At 43.4% G+C, this 18874-nt stretch overlaps 5 protein-coding genes across 12 annotated transcripts; 2 read left to right on the top strand and 3 right to left on the bottom strand.

The window, feature by feature from the left end:
* Nucleotides 1-338: 338 nt before the first annotated feature.
* Nucleotides 339-3243, bottom strand: LOC108160272 (probable ATP-dependent RNA helicase DDX27). Its single transcript, XM_017294153.2, has 5 exons — nt 3068-3243; nt 2168-2992; nt 1234-1966; nt 624-1176; nt 339-561 (listed from the first exon to the last, which is right to left on the bottom strand). The coding sequence occupies exons 1-5, from the start codon at nt 3158-3160 to the stop codon at nt 408-410; spliced, it is 2358 nt and encodes a 785-aa protein (XP_017149642.1). The 5' UTR covers nt 3161-3243; the 3' UTR covers nt 339-407.
* A 264-nt stretch (nt 3244-3507) lies between these two features.
* Nucleotides 3508-4180, top strand: LOC108158560. The gene is made up of 2 exons (XM_017290985.2): nt 3508-3619; nt 3681-4180. The coding sequence occupies exons 1-2, from the start codon at nt 3585-3587 to the stop codon at nt 4111-4113; spliced, it is 468 nt and encodes a 155-aa protein (XP_017146474.1). The 5' UTR covers nt 3508-3584; the 3' UTR covers nt 4114-4180.
* Nucleotides 4181-4401: 221 nt separating this feature from the next.
* On the top strand, nt 4402-10322 carry LOC108158559 (cyclin-dependent kinase 4). 4 transcript variants are annotated; one of them, XM_017290984.2, is made up of 7 exons: nt 4402-4544; nt 5779-5989; nt 7686-7851; nt 8893-9028; nt 9089-9417; nt 9487-9622; nt 9696-10322. In XM_017290984.2, the coding sequence occupies exons 2-7, from the start codon at nt 5902-5904 to the stop codon at nt 9777-9779; spliced, it is 939 nt and encodes a 312-aa protein (XP_017146473.1). In that variant the 5' UTR covers nt 4402-4544; nt 5779-5901; the 3' UTR covers nt 9780-10322. The 4 variants fall into 4 exon arrangements, with proteins under 4 accessions (XP_017146473.1, XP_033246316.1, XP_033246315.1 ...); XM_033390425.1 differs by having other exon boundaries at nt 5877-5989; XM_033390424.1 differs by lacking the exon at nt 4402-4544 and having other exon boundaries at nt 4743-5989.
* On the bottom strand, nt 10161-12292 carry LOC108158558 (dolichol kinase). Of its 3 annotated transcripts, XM_017290979.2 has the most exons (5): nt 11966-12292; nt 11382-11871; nt 10661-11312; nt 10364-10594; nt 10161-10289 (listed from the first exon to the last, which is right to left on the bottom strand). In XM_017290979.2, the coding sequence occupies exons 1-4, from the start codon at nt 12124-12126 to the stop codon at nt 10377-10379; spliced, it is 1521 nt and encodes a 506-aa protein (XP_017146468.1). In that variant the 5' UTR covers nt 12127-12292; the 3' UTR covers nt 10161-10289; nt 10364-10376. The 3 variants fall into 3 exon arrangements, with proteins under 3 accessions (XP_017146468.1, XP_017146467.1, XP_017146470.1); XM_017290978.2 differs by having other exon boundaries at nt 10161-10594; nt 11966-12291; XM_017290981.2 differs by lacking the exon at nt 11966-12292 and having other exon boundaries at nt 10161-10594; nt 10661-11329; nt 11382-11474.
* A 1715-nt stretch (nt 12293-14007) lies between these two features.
* Nucleotides 14008-18745, bottom strand: LOC108158561. Of its 3 annotated transcripts, XR_001775254.2 has the most exons (3): nt 18476-18745; nt 14660-18264; nt 14008-14448 (listed from the first exon to the last, which is right to left on the bottom strand). XR_001775254.2 is itself a non-coding variant. In XM_033390428.1 (2 exons), the coding sequence occupies exons 1-2, from the start codon at nt 15907-15909 to the stop codon at nt 14430-14432; spliced, it is 180 nt and encodes a 59-aa protein (XP_033246319.1). In that variant the 5' UTR covers nt 15910-16081; the 3' UTR covers nt 14008-14429. The 3 variants fall into 3 exon arrangements, 2 of the variants coding, with proteins under 2 accessions (XP_033246319.1, XP_033246318.1); XM_033390428.1 differs by lacking the exon at nt 18476-18745 and having other exon boundaries at nt 15749-16081; XM_033390427.1 differs by lacking the exons at nt 14008-14448; nt 18476-18745 and having other exon boundaries at nt 15291-15654; nt 15749-16213.
* Between the last annotated feature and the right edge of the window lie 129 nt (nt 18746-18874).

Raw genomic sequence — 18874 nt, forward strand, 5'->3', positions numbered from 1 at the left:
TCCACAACCCGAAAACCCAGAATCATTGACCATATCTACCAGATTGCCGAATCTGGATCAGATCGGATCATTATAATAATTATTGTCACACCTTAAACTCAATGTAAGAGATTGTTGTACAAGGACACGGGCAAAGAGCGCTAATCCTGCTGATGTCTATGTGGCGGACTTACTTGCCCAGCTCCAGCGCAGAGCGACAGATATCAGGTGCTGCGGGCTTGGGCGCCAAGGAGGACAGGCACATAATTTCGTCGAACGCGGAGCTGGACGCCAAGATTAGGGTTTCCAATTCAATAAAACAGTTCGGTGCCACCATAAAGCATAAGAAAAATATTGAGTTCTTTTGTAGACAATCTAAGACACCTTAGATTAATTTTTGTATTCGCTTTGATAAGGTAAGCGTATAACTATTTCTTTTTATCCTTCTTTTGGAAGCGAGGTCCGCCAAAGCTTTTTCCCTTGTTGAACTTGTTTTTGCCCGCCTTGTTTGTCAGCTTCACGGTGCTGACCTTCTTCTTGGCCGCAATCTTTGTCATCTTCTTGTGGCGGTTAGCCTCGGATCTGGTTTTGAAGGTAAATGCGTTAATGGAATTATCTTTAAATGCATTTATATATGTGCTTACCGCAATCGCAATGCCCCACCCCGACTGACATCGGTCAAATCGTTGGTGAATGCCGATTGAGGGCCGCGCCGCTTAGGTTGATTGGACGCCGCATTGGACCCGTATCTGGGAGGTTCAGTTGCCCCTAGCTTCCCAGGGCGCTTGCGGAGCTTGGACATTTTGGCCCGCACCAGCGACACCTTCTCGATTTCTTTCATGGCCCGCTCCTTAGCCATCTGCTCAGGCGTCTTTTTCCTCGGCTCATCTTTTTTTTTCTTGTGGCGCTTGGCATCCAGCTCCTTGACAGGCGGTCCATCTTCACCATCACCGCCGTATTCGGGTCGCTTGCGTTTGCCAGCGTTCGGGCCGTGACCCTTGCCCTTGCCGCCAGCTGGCTTGCCCTCGTCACTTGGGGTCAGCGCGAGTCGGTTCTTTTCATCCTCACGCTGCTGCTTTGTTTGGAACCAGCCGCGTTTGTCGTTTGTCTGGCCCAAGAGCTTACGCTCAGTTTTGGACAGTTGCTGCTCTGTCTTGGCGAGCTGACGCTCGGCCTGCTCCTCGTCGAGAATGTTTTCTGAATGGAATCAAAGATGGGTCTAAGGGTAAATCATAACCTGATTTTTGTACTCACGAATCTCTGGCTCCAGGGCAGTCAGCTTCTTGCGATACTTCTCAATAATCTCTGGTGGAATAATGCGATTCTTAATGGTGCTCTCGGCATTCTTGATAATATCTTTGACAATCTTGCGTTCCTTTTCACCAGCCAACGAGACGGAGATACCGGCACGACCGGCACGCGCTGTACGGCCCACACGATGGATATAATGCTCTGTCGTAATGGGCATCACAAAGTTAATGACTGTCTTCACACCCACAATGTCCAGACCACGAGCTGCCACATCTGTGGCGATCAAGACATCGATCTGCTCTTCCTTGAATTTCTTAAGCGATTCCAAACGCTGTTGCTGGGTCAGATTTCCATGGAGCTCACCGGCTCTTATGCCCAGCAGACCCAACAGGATGTGCAAGCGATGGGCCTGCTTCTTGGTCTGCACAAAAACCATGCAATGATCGTGGAATGTGCGACAAATTAAGCTGGCCAAAATGGGCTCGCGATCTCCCTCCTTGTCCTCGCGTATGCGTATGAATTCCTGCCGCAGATTAAAGGCCACCTGTTGATTGTTGTTTACAAAGACCTTGACAGGCTTGTCTAGCGAGACGGCAGCCAAATCCTTGACCTGCTCGCTCATCGTGGCCGAAAAGAGCATGGTCTGGCGCGTCTTACAACAGGAATTGATGATCTCCTTCATTTGCTCTGCGAAATATTCGTCCAGCATTCGGTCGGCTTCGTCCAGGATGAGAACCTGTAAAGCAAGCATAAACCTAATTAGACGTTGACTATAAATGGGGAATATTCATTTAAATCTCTCTCTGATCAGCTTGCATCTGCCGCGCAGTTGCAAGTACCAAGGCTATCCGCTTTGCCCAGAGTTGAGCTCAGAGCGCAAGGATGGACATTCATCATAGTAATGAAAGATCAATCAAATATCTGGGGATAAGCTCACCTCAATGGAGTCCAGGGTAAAGCTGGGCGTGTTTTTGATGTGATCTATAAGACGTCCAGGAGTGGCTATCACAATATCTGGATTCTGACGCAGCACAGCCTCCTGTGCCTTCACATCCAGGCCCCCAATGGCCAATCCCACATCAATGCTTGTGAATTGGCATAGCTGTTTCGTCACCTGATAGACCTGGGCACCCAGCTCACGGGTGGGCACCAGAACCAGGACACGGGTTATGGCCTTGTTATTGAGTGGCCGATACAGCAGACGCTCCAGTGTGGGCAACATATAGGCAGCCGTCTTGCCCGTACCAGTGGCAGCACAGCCACAGATGTCCCGGCCTAAGAGGGCAATCGGAATCGTTGAAGCCTGGATGGGCGTGGGGTATATGTAGCCCAGTACTCCGATGGCCCTCATGAGGGGACGCGAAAGATTCATTTGATAGAAGGAGGTGATTTGCTCGTTGCCCTCCACAGTGTCGTCAAATTGCATTTTTTCACCCTCATCCTCGTCTTCTTCTTCGGCCTTCTTCTTCTTCTTGCTCTTGGTTTGCTTCTTTTCCCGCAAACGCAGATTGTCGTGCTGGAGCTCATCCTCAGAAAGGTCTATTTCGTCCTCATCACTTTGCTCGGCGGCCGCCGCCTCGGCTCCACCACGTTTCTGCAGACGGGCTGCAATCTTGTCATCTGTCTTTGTGCGTGCCTTCCTCTTTACATACTTCATCAGATCGTCCCAGGTGTCCTGGTTGTACTCCTTAACGGAGCCCACAAACTCGAAACCCTTCTCGAACTCTGTTACCTTCTTGTGTCGCAATTTTGTGGGTTGATACTGCGAGCCGACGGGTGAGAGAAGGTTGTGTGTCTCAGTTTTCATTCAGGGATTAAATATATCGTGTTTTCTCACCTCCACTTCGGCATCAGAGTCCTCGGATAGATTCTCCACCTCGGCATCATCTTCAATGGTGCCAATCAGGTCTAAATTCTTAGTTGCACCCATTTTGCACCAAAGAATATTTTAAAATTCTGAAAAATTTCAGAACCGCGTGTTTATAATTCACAACCAGTGTGACCCTCATAAATATACCGAAATATACCGTCTCATTTTCAAAATAAACCGATATATATTTCAAGATATATTTTACATATTCGTTTTTGATCTTCCATGGAATATTCTCAGCTATATAGAACATTTAGCCATGCCCACATCATTTTATCCGAATAATGAATCAATTTTCTACTAGACTGGCATTTTTTAAATTCTCCCTTTTGTTAGATTGTGTCTTAAAAGGGCATTAGCGAAAAAGGTCAAACAAATAACACTGAAGTCAGTAATCGTTCCTACTGCCCTGGCGCTCAGCTGTTTACCATTTGTTATGAAATTTTTGGATTGAAAGAAAACTTTTAAAATTTAAGAAAATAAAATGCTGCGTTTGTTAACAAAAACAAGACTTGCAAGGTGAGTAAACCAATATTTTATCAACCATAAAGAATTCAGATTAGTTGGCGATTTTGTTCAGGCAGCTGTTCACGGCTTCCTATGGCTCTCCGCGTTTTTATGCCCAGAACTTGGCCGACGGAAACAAGAAGCCGGAGGAGGGACAGATCAGCAATGAGCCGATACAGTTCTTTGGCAGTCAGGCGGCCACTTGGCGAGCACGGGACACTCGAAGTGGGGGTGATGATGAATCCCTCTGGTACCAGCCCTACGTGATCTCAGCCAGCTTGGCCGTATTTCTCCTGTATTTCTGCTGCCTTCGCGAGGAGAGTGACATTGATCAACGGCTGGGGGGAAATCTGTACGACCATGTAAGCGACATGGAGGAGGTGCAGCTGACAGTCAACTACAGATACAATAAGGAACACGGGCTGGACACCAAAGAGCAGGAGAAACGTCTCATCGAAATAGGCGTCGATATGAAAGAATTGGATGCAAAATTAGCCGCCCTATAGTCTAGCATTAACCATTAACAAATTGTGTTTTTCAATTCATTAATTGCAAATAAATTCTAAATTTATATAGTAGCGTCTTGTTATTGGGCATTTAGACGAGTGATTGCAAAACCGTCGGTTTTGTGTGTGGGTGGTATGCGCTTTAATTCCTCCCCCACCGATTTCGAAGAGCGCGCAGTCTGGATTCTCTTTAACAGTGCTGTTGCGCTAAAAGGCTCAAGAGAAAGCTATGTTAGCAATATCGTAAACGGACCAGCTTTGAGTGCCATTTTCTTGCGTGAGCATTTGCAACCAAACCAAACGACTCGATTCGACTTCCTCGCTGCCGTGATCTTACAAATATTGTTAAATCTTTGTTTTAAGAAACTTAATTAAACTGCTGCATGGCCCAACTTAGGCCCCCGCATCGCGGTTGCTTGCTGATTAAAAAAGTAAATTCAAAATTGTTTCCGGACGGAACGAACAAATTTTGTTCAACAAAATTTTTTTTTATTCATTTAAGTGTGTTGTGTGTGCCTGTGTGTAGAGATCACGTCTGTTTTAGAGTGCGATCGGGTTCATGTGTGTGTGTGTGTGTGAGTCGAGTTGGTCTCTTGACAAATAAAAACACATTTTTTTTAATATTTAACTAATATCTAACACACACACACATGCATATAAAAACATTGACATTGAAATATTCCGTCTGTTAAACGCGACACCGAAAATTGTTAGCTGCGGAATAACCAAAAAGAAACGAATTCATGATGCGGGAGGAGAAAAGTTCCATTTCGTGCGTGTAGTGCTCGCGTGCGGGGTGCGGCGTATTTGTATTACAAAATTAACTGTTTAACAATATATTGACTAAGATTCCTTCATCGCGTCCGCGATCTTCTGTCCCATTTCCATGCGCATAAATTAGAGTACTTGAGCAGCGTCGTTGCCAGTGTCTGCGCTCTTAGCATTTGCTTTACCTCTGCCTCTTTGCCCTGTTTTTGCTTCTGTTTTGTTGCCTTTGCAGCTTTTGTTGTGTTATTGTTGCTTTTGCATTGCTGTTGTTTTTTTTCCGTCCCGCGATTAGAATTAATTGACAAATGGGGGAAAAATGTCGGTTTTGCGCAAAAGCAAAAGCAGCAACATTAACTAGTTTGCACTCTCTGTCTCTCTTTCGCTCACTTTTGGCTTGTGGAGTAAAAGTAACAGGATAAATGGCAAAAGAGAGACAAGAAAGGGAGAGAGAGAGAGCGAGAGAGACGGATCAGCAGGGAAGACGAAGAATTGGAAGAGCAAGCAACAGTAACATGAATTAATCAAAACTAAAGCTAAGCAAAGCCGCTCTCTCTCGATCGTCTGAGCATAAAATACAAGCAATAAAACGGAAAACATTAACATTAGCCGGCACAGAGGTTCAATGACCTTAGCAGCGCCAGAACGGCAGAGGGAGACTGCTCAAAGAATAAACATAGAGGCGAGGCCGAGTATTTTGGGCCTATTAACACCTGTCACACGTAGCTTTATCGCAAGTTTGGTTAGGTTATCAGTAGAGCAGACGCTCTATCTTTCTTTCCCTCCACCGTTTCGCTTTGGTACGCACACGCGGATATCAAGGACGCGGCCGAGGATTCTATCAAATCGACGGTGATGGATATTCTTATCAGTGTTTAATTTAATTTAATTTCTCAATAGTGCAGGCACATGCTCATGTCCAGCCCTTTATGTATCGGTAAAAGTTTTCGTCCCTGCGTAAACCCATTGTAATATAATATCCCCCCCAATCTAACAAGCCAAATCAAACATAAGCATATACACATGTCACAATCGCCGCAACACAAGCGTCAGAAGATGTCCAATGGAAGAAACTTTGAGGACTACGAAGAACTCAACATCATTGGAACAGGTACGTAGGAGCTGCTACAGATCGTTGGGATAGGTCGGGTTAAAGGTATTGTTGTTGGCCTTACTAGGTGAGGGTTTGTTGGGTTTTTCTATGTATTTTCGATATGATTTCCCTATGAATATACATTTTATAAGTTTTTAGATCATTCGTTGTGTGCTGTTGACTCAATCGTTTAGCTATTGACGAACTTTTTTGAATCGTGACTAATTTTTCTTGGAAAATCGCAGCACAGGGGAAATAATAATACCTAGAGTCTAATAATAACCTTTATTGAGAATCTTCAGGGGAAGATCTCATTTCCTTGCATACTTTTCAGGTTCAGTTACAGAGTCACGTGGTTCCTGGTCTGGTCTGTAAATCTATACCGTGCCGATCTCATTGATCTCAGATCGATTCGGGCAAGGGGCTGACACACACATTTCAGGCAACATTTTCGAATTTTTTCGGTACATAAACTTCAATCAATTACGTCACCGAGCCGTCGGTGAAGCTTGGTAAATGGTAATGATGGATATTGTTACTGGTTACTGGTTTTTTTTTTTGTCTGTAGGCCTTTTGGTCAGAGGGCTGTCCGGAATGGGTCTGGCGGTAGGCAGCGGGCCGCCTAAGCCTTAAGCGGAGCTTAAGCACCACCGTTGGCGTCCCTTCTTGCTGGGTTTGAATAAATATTGTAAGATGTGAAATAATAATTTCATTTCATTTGTTATACGAGTAATGCATACACATGTCTATACGTTTCGATATGTACTATAAGTACATACATACAAGTTTTTCGCATTCATTCAATTATTGCCTCTTCTTCCCATTCGCTTTCGCTCTCCAACCTTTCGGTTTAGTTGTTGTTTTGATTTTTTTGATTTTTGCAAAATGTTGCTAATTTTTTTTATTATTCTTTTTTTTACGAAGTCAAGAAAGAAGCCGTCGGCAGCCGGCGAAAACGAGTCGAATAGTCGAAATAAGTTGAACGCGAAGTCGAAAATTAACTGTTGTTTGGAGCTTGCCTTGGCCTTGGTGCTTGACCCAAGGTGTATTTATATGGGGTAGGGTGAAGCTCAGTTGCCGGGCCACTATTGTGTGGGCGAGCTCTCCTTGAATTAATTCGCTTTGTGCTCAATTCTTTCAGCAGCACAGTGGACAGCACACTCTCTTATCCCCTCTCTTTCTCTCTCTCTCTCTCTCTCTCTCTCTCTCTCTCTCTCTCTCTCTCTCTCTCTCTTTCCCTCTGTCTATATACTCTTTCTCTGGCTGTCTCTGCGGAATATCTGATATGTCTGGTGGCAACGAAAATAACTTCTGCCTTGTCCCACGCATGCCTCTGTCTGGGGTGATAAATTTCCGGTGACAAAGTCGTGTATTTTCTTTCGCATTCTAATCGATATAGAATCTGTCTTTCTCTTTGCTGGTACCTCCGCTACCTGCTTTCGTCATATTCCAACCTCGAAAGGCAATCGAAATGGGACGTGATGGTGGGTTTATCGCGCATCAGCCGGTTCTTTTTTCAACTTGCTTATCAACACAGCTGACTATTCACTCTCTCTTTCTCCCATCCATGCGAAATTGGGTAATTTCACTTGTTCTTATCTGGCCTTGACGTTGCCTTTGTTTTTGCTTTTGCATTTGCTTTTGTTTGATTAACATTTAACATTTCCATTTAAATGTATGCACTGTTCTCAATTTGCGAATTTCACTCTTGCAGGCGCCTATGGGACTGTCTACAGGGCCCGGGACACAATCACGGGCAATATTGTGGCCCTAAAAAAGATCCGCATCGCCCTCAATGAGAACGGAGTACCGATGTCCACGTTGCGGGAGATCTCCCTGCTGAAGCAGCTCAATGCGAGCGATCACGCTAACATTGTCAAGTGAGTATGGCGACCGTTATCACGGCCATTGGGGATGGGGCCCCAACTATTCGGCAGCTAATTTTTGCAGGGGCGAACCGGAGCAGCTGATTACGGCTAGCCACATGTGCGGTGGGCGGGTCGTGCCGATCACTGTTTATCTAGCACTTTTCCTTTGCCTCAACGCAGGTAGCAGCCATGAGAATCGTCTCGGTTGCTGAATGCATGCAATGCTGTAGGGGGGGGGTGTTAAGGAAGGGTATGGAGTGCACACACAGAGAGCGAGAAAGAGCCAAGCTACAACAATGTTGTTCCCCCCTCCTCTCTCCCCCTATATCTGCCTGTCAAGCAGTGTGGTCCCGACTGTAACCGCGCGACTCTCTTCTGTTGATAACGTTGTTGAAGAGAAGAGGAGTAATGTTTAATCTCTCACACTCAACGTTAGATATCTGTCGTACAATTGGTTTGTGCTCATTCGCTCAGATACGGTATAAATAAAACGATCCGGAGAGAGAGTTCTGTTGTTTGATATCAAACGTGTTGGTTGGTATGAGCAGCCAGAAATGAGAAACAAGACAGGTTGAGGCAAAAATTCAAGTTGAAGAATTTTTATTAACATTTTCGTAAAACAAAATATTTCTACAAATAGATTTGAAATGTTTGTTGAATTAAGAAAAAAAACAGTAATGTGTAATATGAAAAATGTTAACGAGCATAATAAAGAGACGAAAACTGTTGTCTAACATATGTTAGTATTGTTGGCGCTCTTAAACACCGTAAAGTGTTCACTCAACCTCTGTGTGTCTTTCTCTCTCTCTTGATCGCAATATCGTAAAAGTGCGCATGTGTTTGCTTGGAGTGTTTTTTGTAGTCCAAGAATTGTCCGCAGTATGGCCACTGGCGCAATACTAGCGTCATTTTATAACAGCGTCGGTCTAAGGTCTGTAACGCAGATATTTATCACGATATTCTCTCGCTCTCAGAGCATGCACATCACATATGTACATATACATACATACATATGTATAAAAAGTCCATTTCTGATTTCCCCTCTTATTGCAGACTGTTCGAAGTATGCCAGTTTCTGGAGCGCGACGGACAACTAATGATTCTCCTGGTCTTTGAGCACCTGGAGCAGGATTTGTCTGACCTCATCGATCGCCTGCCCAAATCGGGCATGTCCCCCATCACAATCCAGGTGATTACGCATAATACCTCCATTAGTCAAACTGTGGAACTAAACGATTCCATCTGGCAGCGTCTGTCGCGGGAGCTCCTGACCGGCGTGGACTTTCTGCACTCGCATCGCATCATCCACCGCGATCTGAAACCGCAGAATCTGCTAGTTTCCGCTCAGGGCCATCTGAAGATCGCCGATTTTGGTCTGGCCAAAACGTACAACTCCGAAATGAAGCTGACATCAGTGGTTGTTACGCTGTGGTATCGCGCTCCCGAGGTACTTCTTATCCAGCCCTACAACAGTTCCGTGGATCTCTGGAGTGCCGCCTGCATAATCTTTGAGATGTTCAACCGGAAGGCTCTGTTCCCGGGCACATCAGAGAAGAACCAGCTGGATCGTATATTCGAGTATGTATCGAATTAAATGTGTATCAAGTTTATATCTTAATCTCTGTTGTTGCCATCTCTCCCCTGTAGACTGACGGGCCGACCCACAGATCAGCAATGGCCCAAAACCATCTCTGTGGCACGGGAGCATTTCCCTCACCGCCTTCCCAAGCGGCCACGTGACTTTTGTCCCAACCTGTGCGAGTTTTCCGATGACCTGTTGAATGTACGTTTGTGTGTTGCTCTCTCCGTCTGGATAAACATACTAATCTATGCTCTCCTCCATGTCCTTCATCCAGCAAATGCTGTCGTACGACATAAACATGCGCCCCTCGGCCCTGGTTTGCCTAGAGCACGATTACTTCACGCAGGAGCCGCTTTGAGACAGGGCCACCGATGGGTACAATGGACAGAGCTCCCAGACGTAGTCGGGTGGAGTTCGTGCGCATTGGATGGCCGCAACCAGTGTTTTGTTCTTGTCATAATGTTCCTTTAAATGCAGTCCAGCATGTCGTTTATTTTCCAGTCTAGGTGTCTTGCCCTGCACCCGGGTCCAGGTCCTAAGGCAGAAGCAGGAGCTGAATGAATACCATACCTTAATATGTTTTTAGTCGTAAGTTAGGTGTAGAACGTGCGCAAAACGCAAAACGCAAAACGTGTAGCCGCTAAATCCCCAAAAGTGGAACGATTCTCGGGGAAGATCAGTCCCATTCGAAATGTGATACAACAAGTTCAGGAATACATTATACAATTTCAAAATTTTGTACAGCAGCAGAAATAATCTATATTTGTGCCTATGTGCAGAAACTATGTTTGTAAATACACATATGTACAATATGTATGTAAGTATATGTACATATATGCATTGATACCTACATAATTTGTTATAGATCCTATGGACCGTAAATAAAAGTACAGTCCCATAATTAGTGTTGGTCAATATGCATGTATATGTATATGCACTCACAAGGAGATCAGAATCAGGCCAGGCCAACGAGTATATAAAAGACTAGGGGCAGCACCAGATTGTCCACCTGGTCGGTGAAGGCCTCCACCAGGGCTGAGTTGATGGCTGCGAAAATGGTTGCAAACCACTTGGCCTGTGTCATGGCCAGCAGACCGGTCGCCTCCAGCAACCAGACGGACAGAAGGATGGACATCACGAAGGCGATAGTGCCTTCCAGGGAACGTGAGGTATCTGCAAGAGTTGAAAACGTTGTATTAGTCAGCAGTTCAATGGGAGTGTTCTCCTGTCACGACTCACTTCCCCACATGTTGCGTCCCATCTTGGAGCCGACCACACTGGCCGCGGTGTCGCCCACGCCCACTGCCAGGATGCCCGATAGCAGGATCAAAGTATCTTTTCCGGAGCAGGGGCAAGGAGTCAGCCATAGGGGCATGGAGCATCCAATAAGCAGGCAGAACGGGGTCAGCGCCAGAACCCCAGCGTCCTTTTCATCCCGGAACGAGTGGAAAGCGTCGGTCAGCCTGTCCGAAAATGGAGGAATCTCTAGCAGTCGCATCAGCTCCAGGACCACAAATGCCGCCAGCGCTATGCCCGTGGCTAAGTACAGTAGAGTGCACTGAAAGAGCACTCCTGGAACGAAGACAAGCACTATCAACAGGTGGAATATCTTACGGACTCGGGTGTTCGCTTGAACGGTGTGCCGCAGTTGCCAGGTGACGGTGGCTCCGGTCAATAGAACGAGCACCAGGTAGAAGCCTATGATTTGCAGTCGCTTAGGGTCCCTGAAGATGAACTGGAGCAGAGCCACAATAGGCAGAGGAGTGGTGACGGGGGCACAGGTGACTGCCACTACGAGGAGGCCCAGCAACAGGTAGAAAGGAATAGGCCCACGCAGTCGTGGAACTGCGGTCACCAGCACGCAGAGAATGAGCAGCCACATCAAAGCATTCTGTGAAAGAGTGGGCTCTGATTCTGATTAGACAGGATTAGATGTGGAAGAATGATCACCTAAACCCACCAGCATTATAAGATTAAGTCGGTCAAAATCACTAAAGGTCTTGGCATCCGCGTCCGCGGAGCACAGTTCGTAGAGCCGGTAAGTGGCGCTTATCACGAACAGCATAAGACCTTGGAATAGAATGGAGGCCTCGCCGTAGGTGAAGCACCGTGAGAAGCCACGCATCATGCAGACGTAAAAGTGCTGGTAGCCAGCTATCATCAGGAACCCCGCGACCACAGCAAACAACCAGGAGGTGCCCAGGCAGAGGCCGAAACCAAGTGCGGTGAATGTTCCCGGCAGTAGGCTGATGATGCATTTGGCCAGTATGCTCGTGTCCGCAAAGAAGTACACGAAGAAGCAGAGTGTCTCCACGCACATGCCAGCGGCTGTCACCGTCAACATCAGATGGAGATGGACCTGCTCCTTGCAGGGCGGAGCGTTTAGAAAGCGCGAGGCCAAGGCCAGCGGCATCAGAAAGCACATCCAACCGCCACTCGACGCCCAGGGCCTGTTCGTCCAGTGGATTGGTGATAAGATAAGATTAAGTAGAGCGTCATAAACACTCAACTGGGAACTTTGCACCCGGAAGAGGCTTGACTCACCTGGGCAGCATGACATTGTCTCGCTTGGCGGTGGTGGAGTCGTGGACCCTGCTGCTGTGGTGTCTATCCTCCTGCTCGTAATCGCTGGAATTGCTCTCCGTTGTGGCGCCGGAGGACAGGTCCGATTCGGAATGTTCTGTTTCGCTGATTGAGCGTCGCATTGTCGCTTGTTTTATTTGTTTCTCAGCTTAAAGCATACTTCTAAGCTTCTAAGTGCCAAATGTTTATTTTTTCTTGGACGCCCATCCCAGGTACCACCCCCCAGTGTAACCGCGGATATATGGCCTGACCCTCAGAAATATACCAAAATATACCGCATTTTCAAAATATACTGTAAATATACTGACGAACTCAAGCTCTATAATCCATATTCCTCGTTTTTGATATTCCGTGGAATGTTAATAGCTATCTATATCTCTCAGCCCTACCCACATAATTTTATACGATTTATGAATCAATTTTTTACTAACTGGCTTACTCTAAATACTTGCTTTTGCAACAGAGACTAAATTGTTTTTGCCTGGGATGACAAACCTTTTCTCAATTCTATAATATCCTTTCCGAGGGAACGCGATTATTGCTTTCCGCCAATGAAAATTATGGCAGAAAACGGCTGCGACAGAATGTCAGGATGCGTCGTGTTAATATTCCCCAATAATTGGTAATATTCACCCTAAGTCGATGTCCAAGTACAGTAATTTAAGAACATAATTTAAAAGTATGGAATGGGACTCATTGTTGTCAACCGGTTATTGCCGATTCAAATAAATACTGAAATATACGGTCTCATTTTCAAAATATACCGACGAATTTTTGATATTCTGGCGAATATTACTAGCTAAATAGAACCCTCAGGCCTGCCTGATTAATCCGATTAATGAATCAATTTTCTGCTTGTCTGGTTTATTTTAAATACTTGCTTTTATTTGATTTTGCCCAAAGGTCAAACAAATAAAACGTAAGAGATTATCTATATAATGTGTGTGTACAAAAATTGTGTGTACACACTTGCAACCATGGTCGATCTATCGGCCTAGCCCGCCAGGTTCGAATCTATCCTTCTTCTTTCTAATCTGTGCGCCCAAAAGTACGCTGACCGCAATTGCCAAAACTATGCATCGTGGTATAGCCGCTCTATATAACGAATGACCCTTTTATATCATTATTATCATATTGCTGATTTTGCATTGCTTTATATCTTTGGACGTTGACATGCAATGACTGCATCTTTCAAGAATGAATATAAAACTTGATCAAAATGGAAAGACATGATGCGAGATGTGGATGCGATGCGAAGTAAAGCAACTAAAATTTTTTTGTAATGATTAGCTCAGTACGATGAGAAGGTGGGTCGGCGGAACGTACATATACGTTTCACAAGAAAAGTCACATGTGCAAAAAGATTAGCACAACACACAACTCTATTTAACTTTTGACAGATGTCAGAAACAATCCCAAATAAGACACCTGCGTTCGTGGAAAAATCTATCACCACTAGGTGAAAAATGGTTCTTGTGCTAAAACAGCTCCAAAATGAAAACTACGAAGTGCACGATATCTACAACATGGGAATGGGTAGAAAGTACGGTCAATATTCCATTCTATTTTTTTCAGACCACGGAAGAACCTTCATCTGCGCCATGCACCGTTTACTCATATCCACCGTCTACTTCGTCAGTTCGCCCCGTCTGTACCGTCAGCTCCTTCACCAAAAAAGCGATTCAAACGGTCGGTGACCGAGTCTAGTGTTGGCTCGGTGCAGATTATAAATGTTTATAGAATTTTAATAAAAATAAGGAATATTTTGTTGAATAAAATGAAGATAAGAAGAGAAATAGCAAGAGAGAAATAAGAAGCAAAGGAGGCGAAGGAGAATTGATTCAATAAAAAAAAAGGATACAGAGGAAGTGCACCAGACCACCGACTGTTTCGTCTACAATCCGGCCTGTTGCCTCGACGCCTATCCGGCTTCTGAATGCTGCGATGCCGAAATGAATAAATGCAGTTGCTGATTTACTATGTATATAACAAGGTCGAAATAATTATAGTCATAAAATCAAAATCAGTGAATAGCAGCAATGCCCAACAAACAATAGAAATAAAATGTAAAAACATTTTGTTTAGCTTTATAGCATTGTTATTTTCAAAATAAAGCGCCGATAAGTTGCGCTTATCGCACAAAAATACCGACATTTTTTCGCAAGCCTGGAGGCATTTTTCATCGCAACACTGTCCACATCATTACGTTTTATTTCTGATCTTCTTTGTTCAAACAAACAATAAAATTAAATTAAGCATTTAAAGCTAGCCAATCTTCTAGAAAATTGATTCATCTATCGGATAAAATTATGTTTTGAGAACTGAAGGTTTTAGCTAATCTTAAGTCGAATATCAAAATCAAGGAGCATGATTCGTGATTAAATATTTTTAGAGCACTTTAAGTGAAAGATATCGTGGTCTTTTTTTACATAAAGATAAAGGACCTGCAAGAGTAAATATTATTTTTTGTTTAGTTCAAGTTGTTATCAGTTTAAATAAAGGGGGTTTAAGTGGGTTAAGTACGTTCAGACTTCTGTTCTCTTCATTATTTTTTAATGGGCCTTAAAAACGGGTATGGACAACAAACAAAAGCAGCCAAGGCAAATTGCAAGGTTCGTACGAACCTTACCTCGGCGTTGTTGACAAACAATATACCTTGAAGTCAAAAGGCTGACTTTATCCTTTTATCCTCTTTTTTCTCGTTTTTATAGAAAAAAATTCCATGTAGGTAACAAAAGGGGTTGATGAATTATTCGTCTAATAATTGTAATGTGTCATATTGATAAATCGTTCACTCTTTCTTGCGACGAAAAATTGAGTCGTTATTTAAAATGGGCTATAAAAAAGGGTAAGGACAAGGGGCAAAAACAGCCAAGACAAATGTCGAGGTTCGCGTGTGATGAAAATATTAAGCAAAAGTGGATTTCAGCTTGCATGCGGTTGCATTTTCTGGGCCATTTCGCCTGTTGTTCATACCCTTTTTTTTCTTCCATTATGTAGCAAATGTGTAGCAAGTGTGTATATTGCTCGAAACAGACTTACTCCATAACGAAAAAATGAGTAGAGTCTGAATCCGAGTACGCGTTGACAATAAATCGAAAACTACTATAGAGGTGCTACCGTTAAAAATCGAGTCAAACCGAAACACACGGACAACGCGAAGACCACGAAGCAAGTGGATAGTGGAGTTGGCAAAAGTGAGAATAGAGAGAACGCGAAACGTAACGCAACAAGGCAATAAACAGTGAGTAAAGCAACCGCTGAAACGACGTGCGACGCGTCGAAATGTGAGTTCCTGCGTGTTTGTGTGTGTGTGTGTTGGTGCGCTGAAAGTGCAGCTGTCGCTTGAAACAAATAAAACCGCACAATTTCCATACAAAAAGACATTGCAAGACGCAGCTTGCCAGCAATATATCAATAAATCGGTGGTGCGAGAAAACAGCGAAAACCGAAGGCGAGGAGCAAGCGCAACAAGAAAAAATAAAATGCATGTAGAATAATTTTAACGCCCAAAAGTCGCCGGTCTGTCGGCGACGCTGACACTGACGTCGATGCCAACGCCGACGCCGCTTGTTAAAACAAATGCATCGAAATACGTGCATTTCGGTGAAAATTTAGTTGAATTCCAACCGCCACTCGACGCCCAGGGCCTGTTCGTCCAGTGGATTGGTGATAAGATAAGATTAAGTAGAGCGTCATAAACACTCAACTGGGAACTTTGCACCCGGAAGAGGCTTGACTCACCTGGGCAGCATGACATTGTCTCGCTTGGCGGTGGTGGAGTCGTGGACCCTGCTGCTGTGGTGTCTATCCTCCTGCTCGTAATCGCTGGAATTGCTCTCCGTTGTGGCGCCGGAGGACAGGTCCGATTCGGAATGTTCTGTTTCGCTGATTGAGCGTCGCATTGTCGCTTGTTTTATTTGTTTCTCAGCTTAAAGCATACTTCTAAGCTTCTAAGTGCCAAATGTTTATTTTTTCTTGGACGCCCATCCCAGGTACCACCCCCCAGTGTAACCGCGGATATATGGCCTGACCCTCAGAAATATACCAAAATATACCGCATTTTCAAAATATACTGTAAATATACTGACGAACTCAAGCTCTATAATCCATATTCCTCGTTTTTGATATTCCGTGGAATGTTAATAGCTATCTATATCTCTCAGCCCTACCCACATAATTTTATACGATTTATGAATCAATTTTTTACTAACTGGCTTACTCTAAATACTTGCTTTTGCAACAGAGACTAAATTGTTTTTGCCTGGGATGACAAACCTTTTCTCAATTCTATAATATCCTTTCCGAGGGTATGCATTGTTGCTTGCATTTTGCCGCAACATGGAACGCGATTATTGCTTTCCGCCAATGAAAATTATGGCAGAAAACGGCTGCGACAGAATGTCAGGATGCGTCGTGTTAATATTCCCCAATAATTGGTAATATTCACCCTAAGTCGATGTCCAAGTACAGTAATTTAAGAACATAATTTAAAAGTATGGAATGGGACTCATTGTTGTCAACCGGTTATTGCCGATTCAAATAAATACTGAAATATACGGTCTCATTTTCAAAATATACCGACGAATTTTTGATATTCTGGCGAATATTACTAGCTAAATAGAACCCTCAGGCCTGCCTGATTAATCCGATTAATGAATCAATTTTCTGCTTGTCTGGTTTATTTTAAATACTTGCTTTTATTTGATTTTGCCCAAAGGTCAAACAAATAAAACGTAAGAGATTATCTATATAATGTGTGTGTACAAAAATTGTGTGTACACACTTGCAACCATGGTCGATCTATCGGCCTAGCCCGCCAGGTTCGAATCTATCCTTCTTCTTTCTAATCTGTGCGCCCAAAAGTACGCTGACCGCAATTGCCAAAACTATGCATCGTGGTATAGCCGCTCTATATAACGAATGACCCTTTTATATCATTATTATCATATTGCTGATTTTGCATTGCTTTATATCTTTGGACGTTGACATGCAATGACTGCATCTTTCAAGAATGAATATAAAACTTGATCAAAATGGAAAGACATGATGCGAGATGTGGATGCGATGCGAAGTAAAGCAACTAAAATTTTTTTGTAATGATTAGCTCAGTACGATGAGAAGGTGGGTCGGCGGAACGTGTATATACGTTTCACAAGAAAAGTCACATGTGCAAAAAGATTAACACAACACACAACTCTATTTAACTTTTGACAGATGTCAGAAACAATCCCAAATAAGACACCTGCGTTCGTGGAAAAATCTATCACCACTAGGTGAAAAATGGTTCTTGTGCTAAAACAGCTCCAAAATGAAAACTACGAAGTGCACGATATCTACAACATGGGAATGGGTAGAAAGTACGGTCAATATTCCATTCTATTTTTTCCAGACCACGGAAGAACCTTCATCTGCGCCATGCACCGTTTACTCATATCCACCGTCTACTTCGTCAGTTCGCCCCGTCTGTACCGTCAGCTCCTTCACCAAAAAAGCGATTCAAACGGTCGGTGACCGAGTCTAGTGTTGGCTCGGTGCAGATTATAAATGTTTATAGAATTTTAATAAAAATAAGGAATATTTTGTTGAATAAAATGAAGATAAGAAGAGAAATAGCAAGAGAGAAATAAGAAGCAAAGGAGGCGAAGGAGAATTGATTCAATAAAAAAAAGGATACAGAGGAAGTGCACCAGACCACCGACTGTTTCGTCTACAATCCGGCCTGTTGCCTCGACGCCTATCCGGCTTCTGAATGCTGCGATGCCGAAATGAATAAATGCAGTTGCTGATTTACTATGTATATAACAAGGTCGAAATAATTATAGTCATAAAATAAAAATCAGTGAATAGCAGCAATGCCCAACAAACAATAGAAATAAAATGTAAAAACATTTTGTTTAGCTTTATAGCATTGTTATTTTCAAAATAAAGCGCCGATAAGTTGCGCTTATCGCACAAAAATACCGACATTTTTTCGCAAGCCTGGAGGCATTTTTCCTCGCAACACTGTCCACATCATTACGTTTTATTTCTGATCTTCTTTGTTCAAACAAACAATAAAATTAAATTAAGCATTTAAAGCTAGCCAATCTTCTAGAAAATTGATTCATCTATCGGATAAAATTATGTTTTGAGAACTGAAGGTTTTAGCTAATCTTAAGTCGAATATCAAAATCAAGGAGCATGATTCGTGATTAAATATTTTTAGAGCACTTTAAGTGAAAGATATCGTGGTCTTTTTTTACATAAAGATAAAGGACCTGCAAGAGTAAATATTATTTTTTGTTTAGTTCAAGTTGTTATCAGTTTAAATAAAGGGGGTTTAAGTGGGTTAAGTACGTTCAGACTTCTGTTCTCTTCATTATTTTTTAATGGGCCTTAAAAACGGGTATGGACAACAAACAAAAGCAGCCAAGGCAAATTGCAAGGTTCGTACGAACCTTACCTCGGCGTTGTTGACAAACAATATACCTTGAAGTCAAAAGGCTGACTTTATCCTTTTATCCTCTTTTTTCTCGTTTTTATAAAAAAAAATTCCATGTAGGTAACAAAAGGGGTTGATGAATTATTCGTCTAATAATTTTAATGTGTCATGTTGAGAAATCGTTCACTCTTTCTTGCGACGAAAAATTGAGTCGTAATTTAAAATGGGCTATAAAAAAGGGTAAGGACAAGGGGCAAAAACAGCCAAGACAAATGTCGAGGTTCGCGTGTGATGAAAATATTAAGCAAAAGTGGATTTCAGCTTGCATGCGGTTGCATTTTCTGGGCCATTTCGCCTGTTGTTCATACCCTTTTTTTTCTTCCATTATGTAGCAAATGTGTAGCAAGTGTGTATATTGCTCGAAACAGACTTACTCCATAACGAAA

This window comes from Drosophila miranda, chromosome 3 (assembly GCF_003369915.1).
Source record: "Drosophila miranda strain MSH22 chromosome 3, D.miranda_PacBio2.1, whole genome shotgun sequence".
Taxonomy (NCBI): domain Eukaryota; kingdom Metazoa; phylum Arthropoda; class Insecta; order Diptera; family Drosophilidae; genus Drosophila; species Drosophila miranda.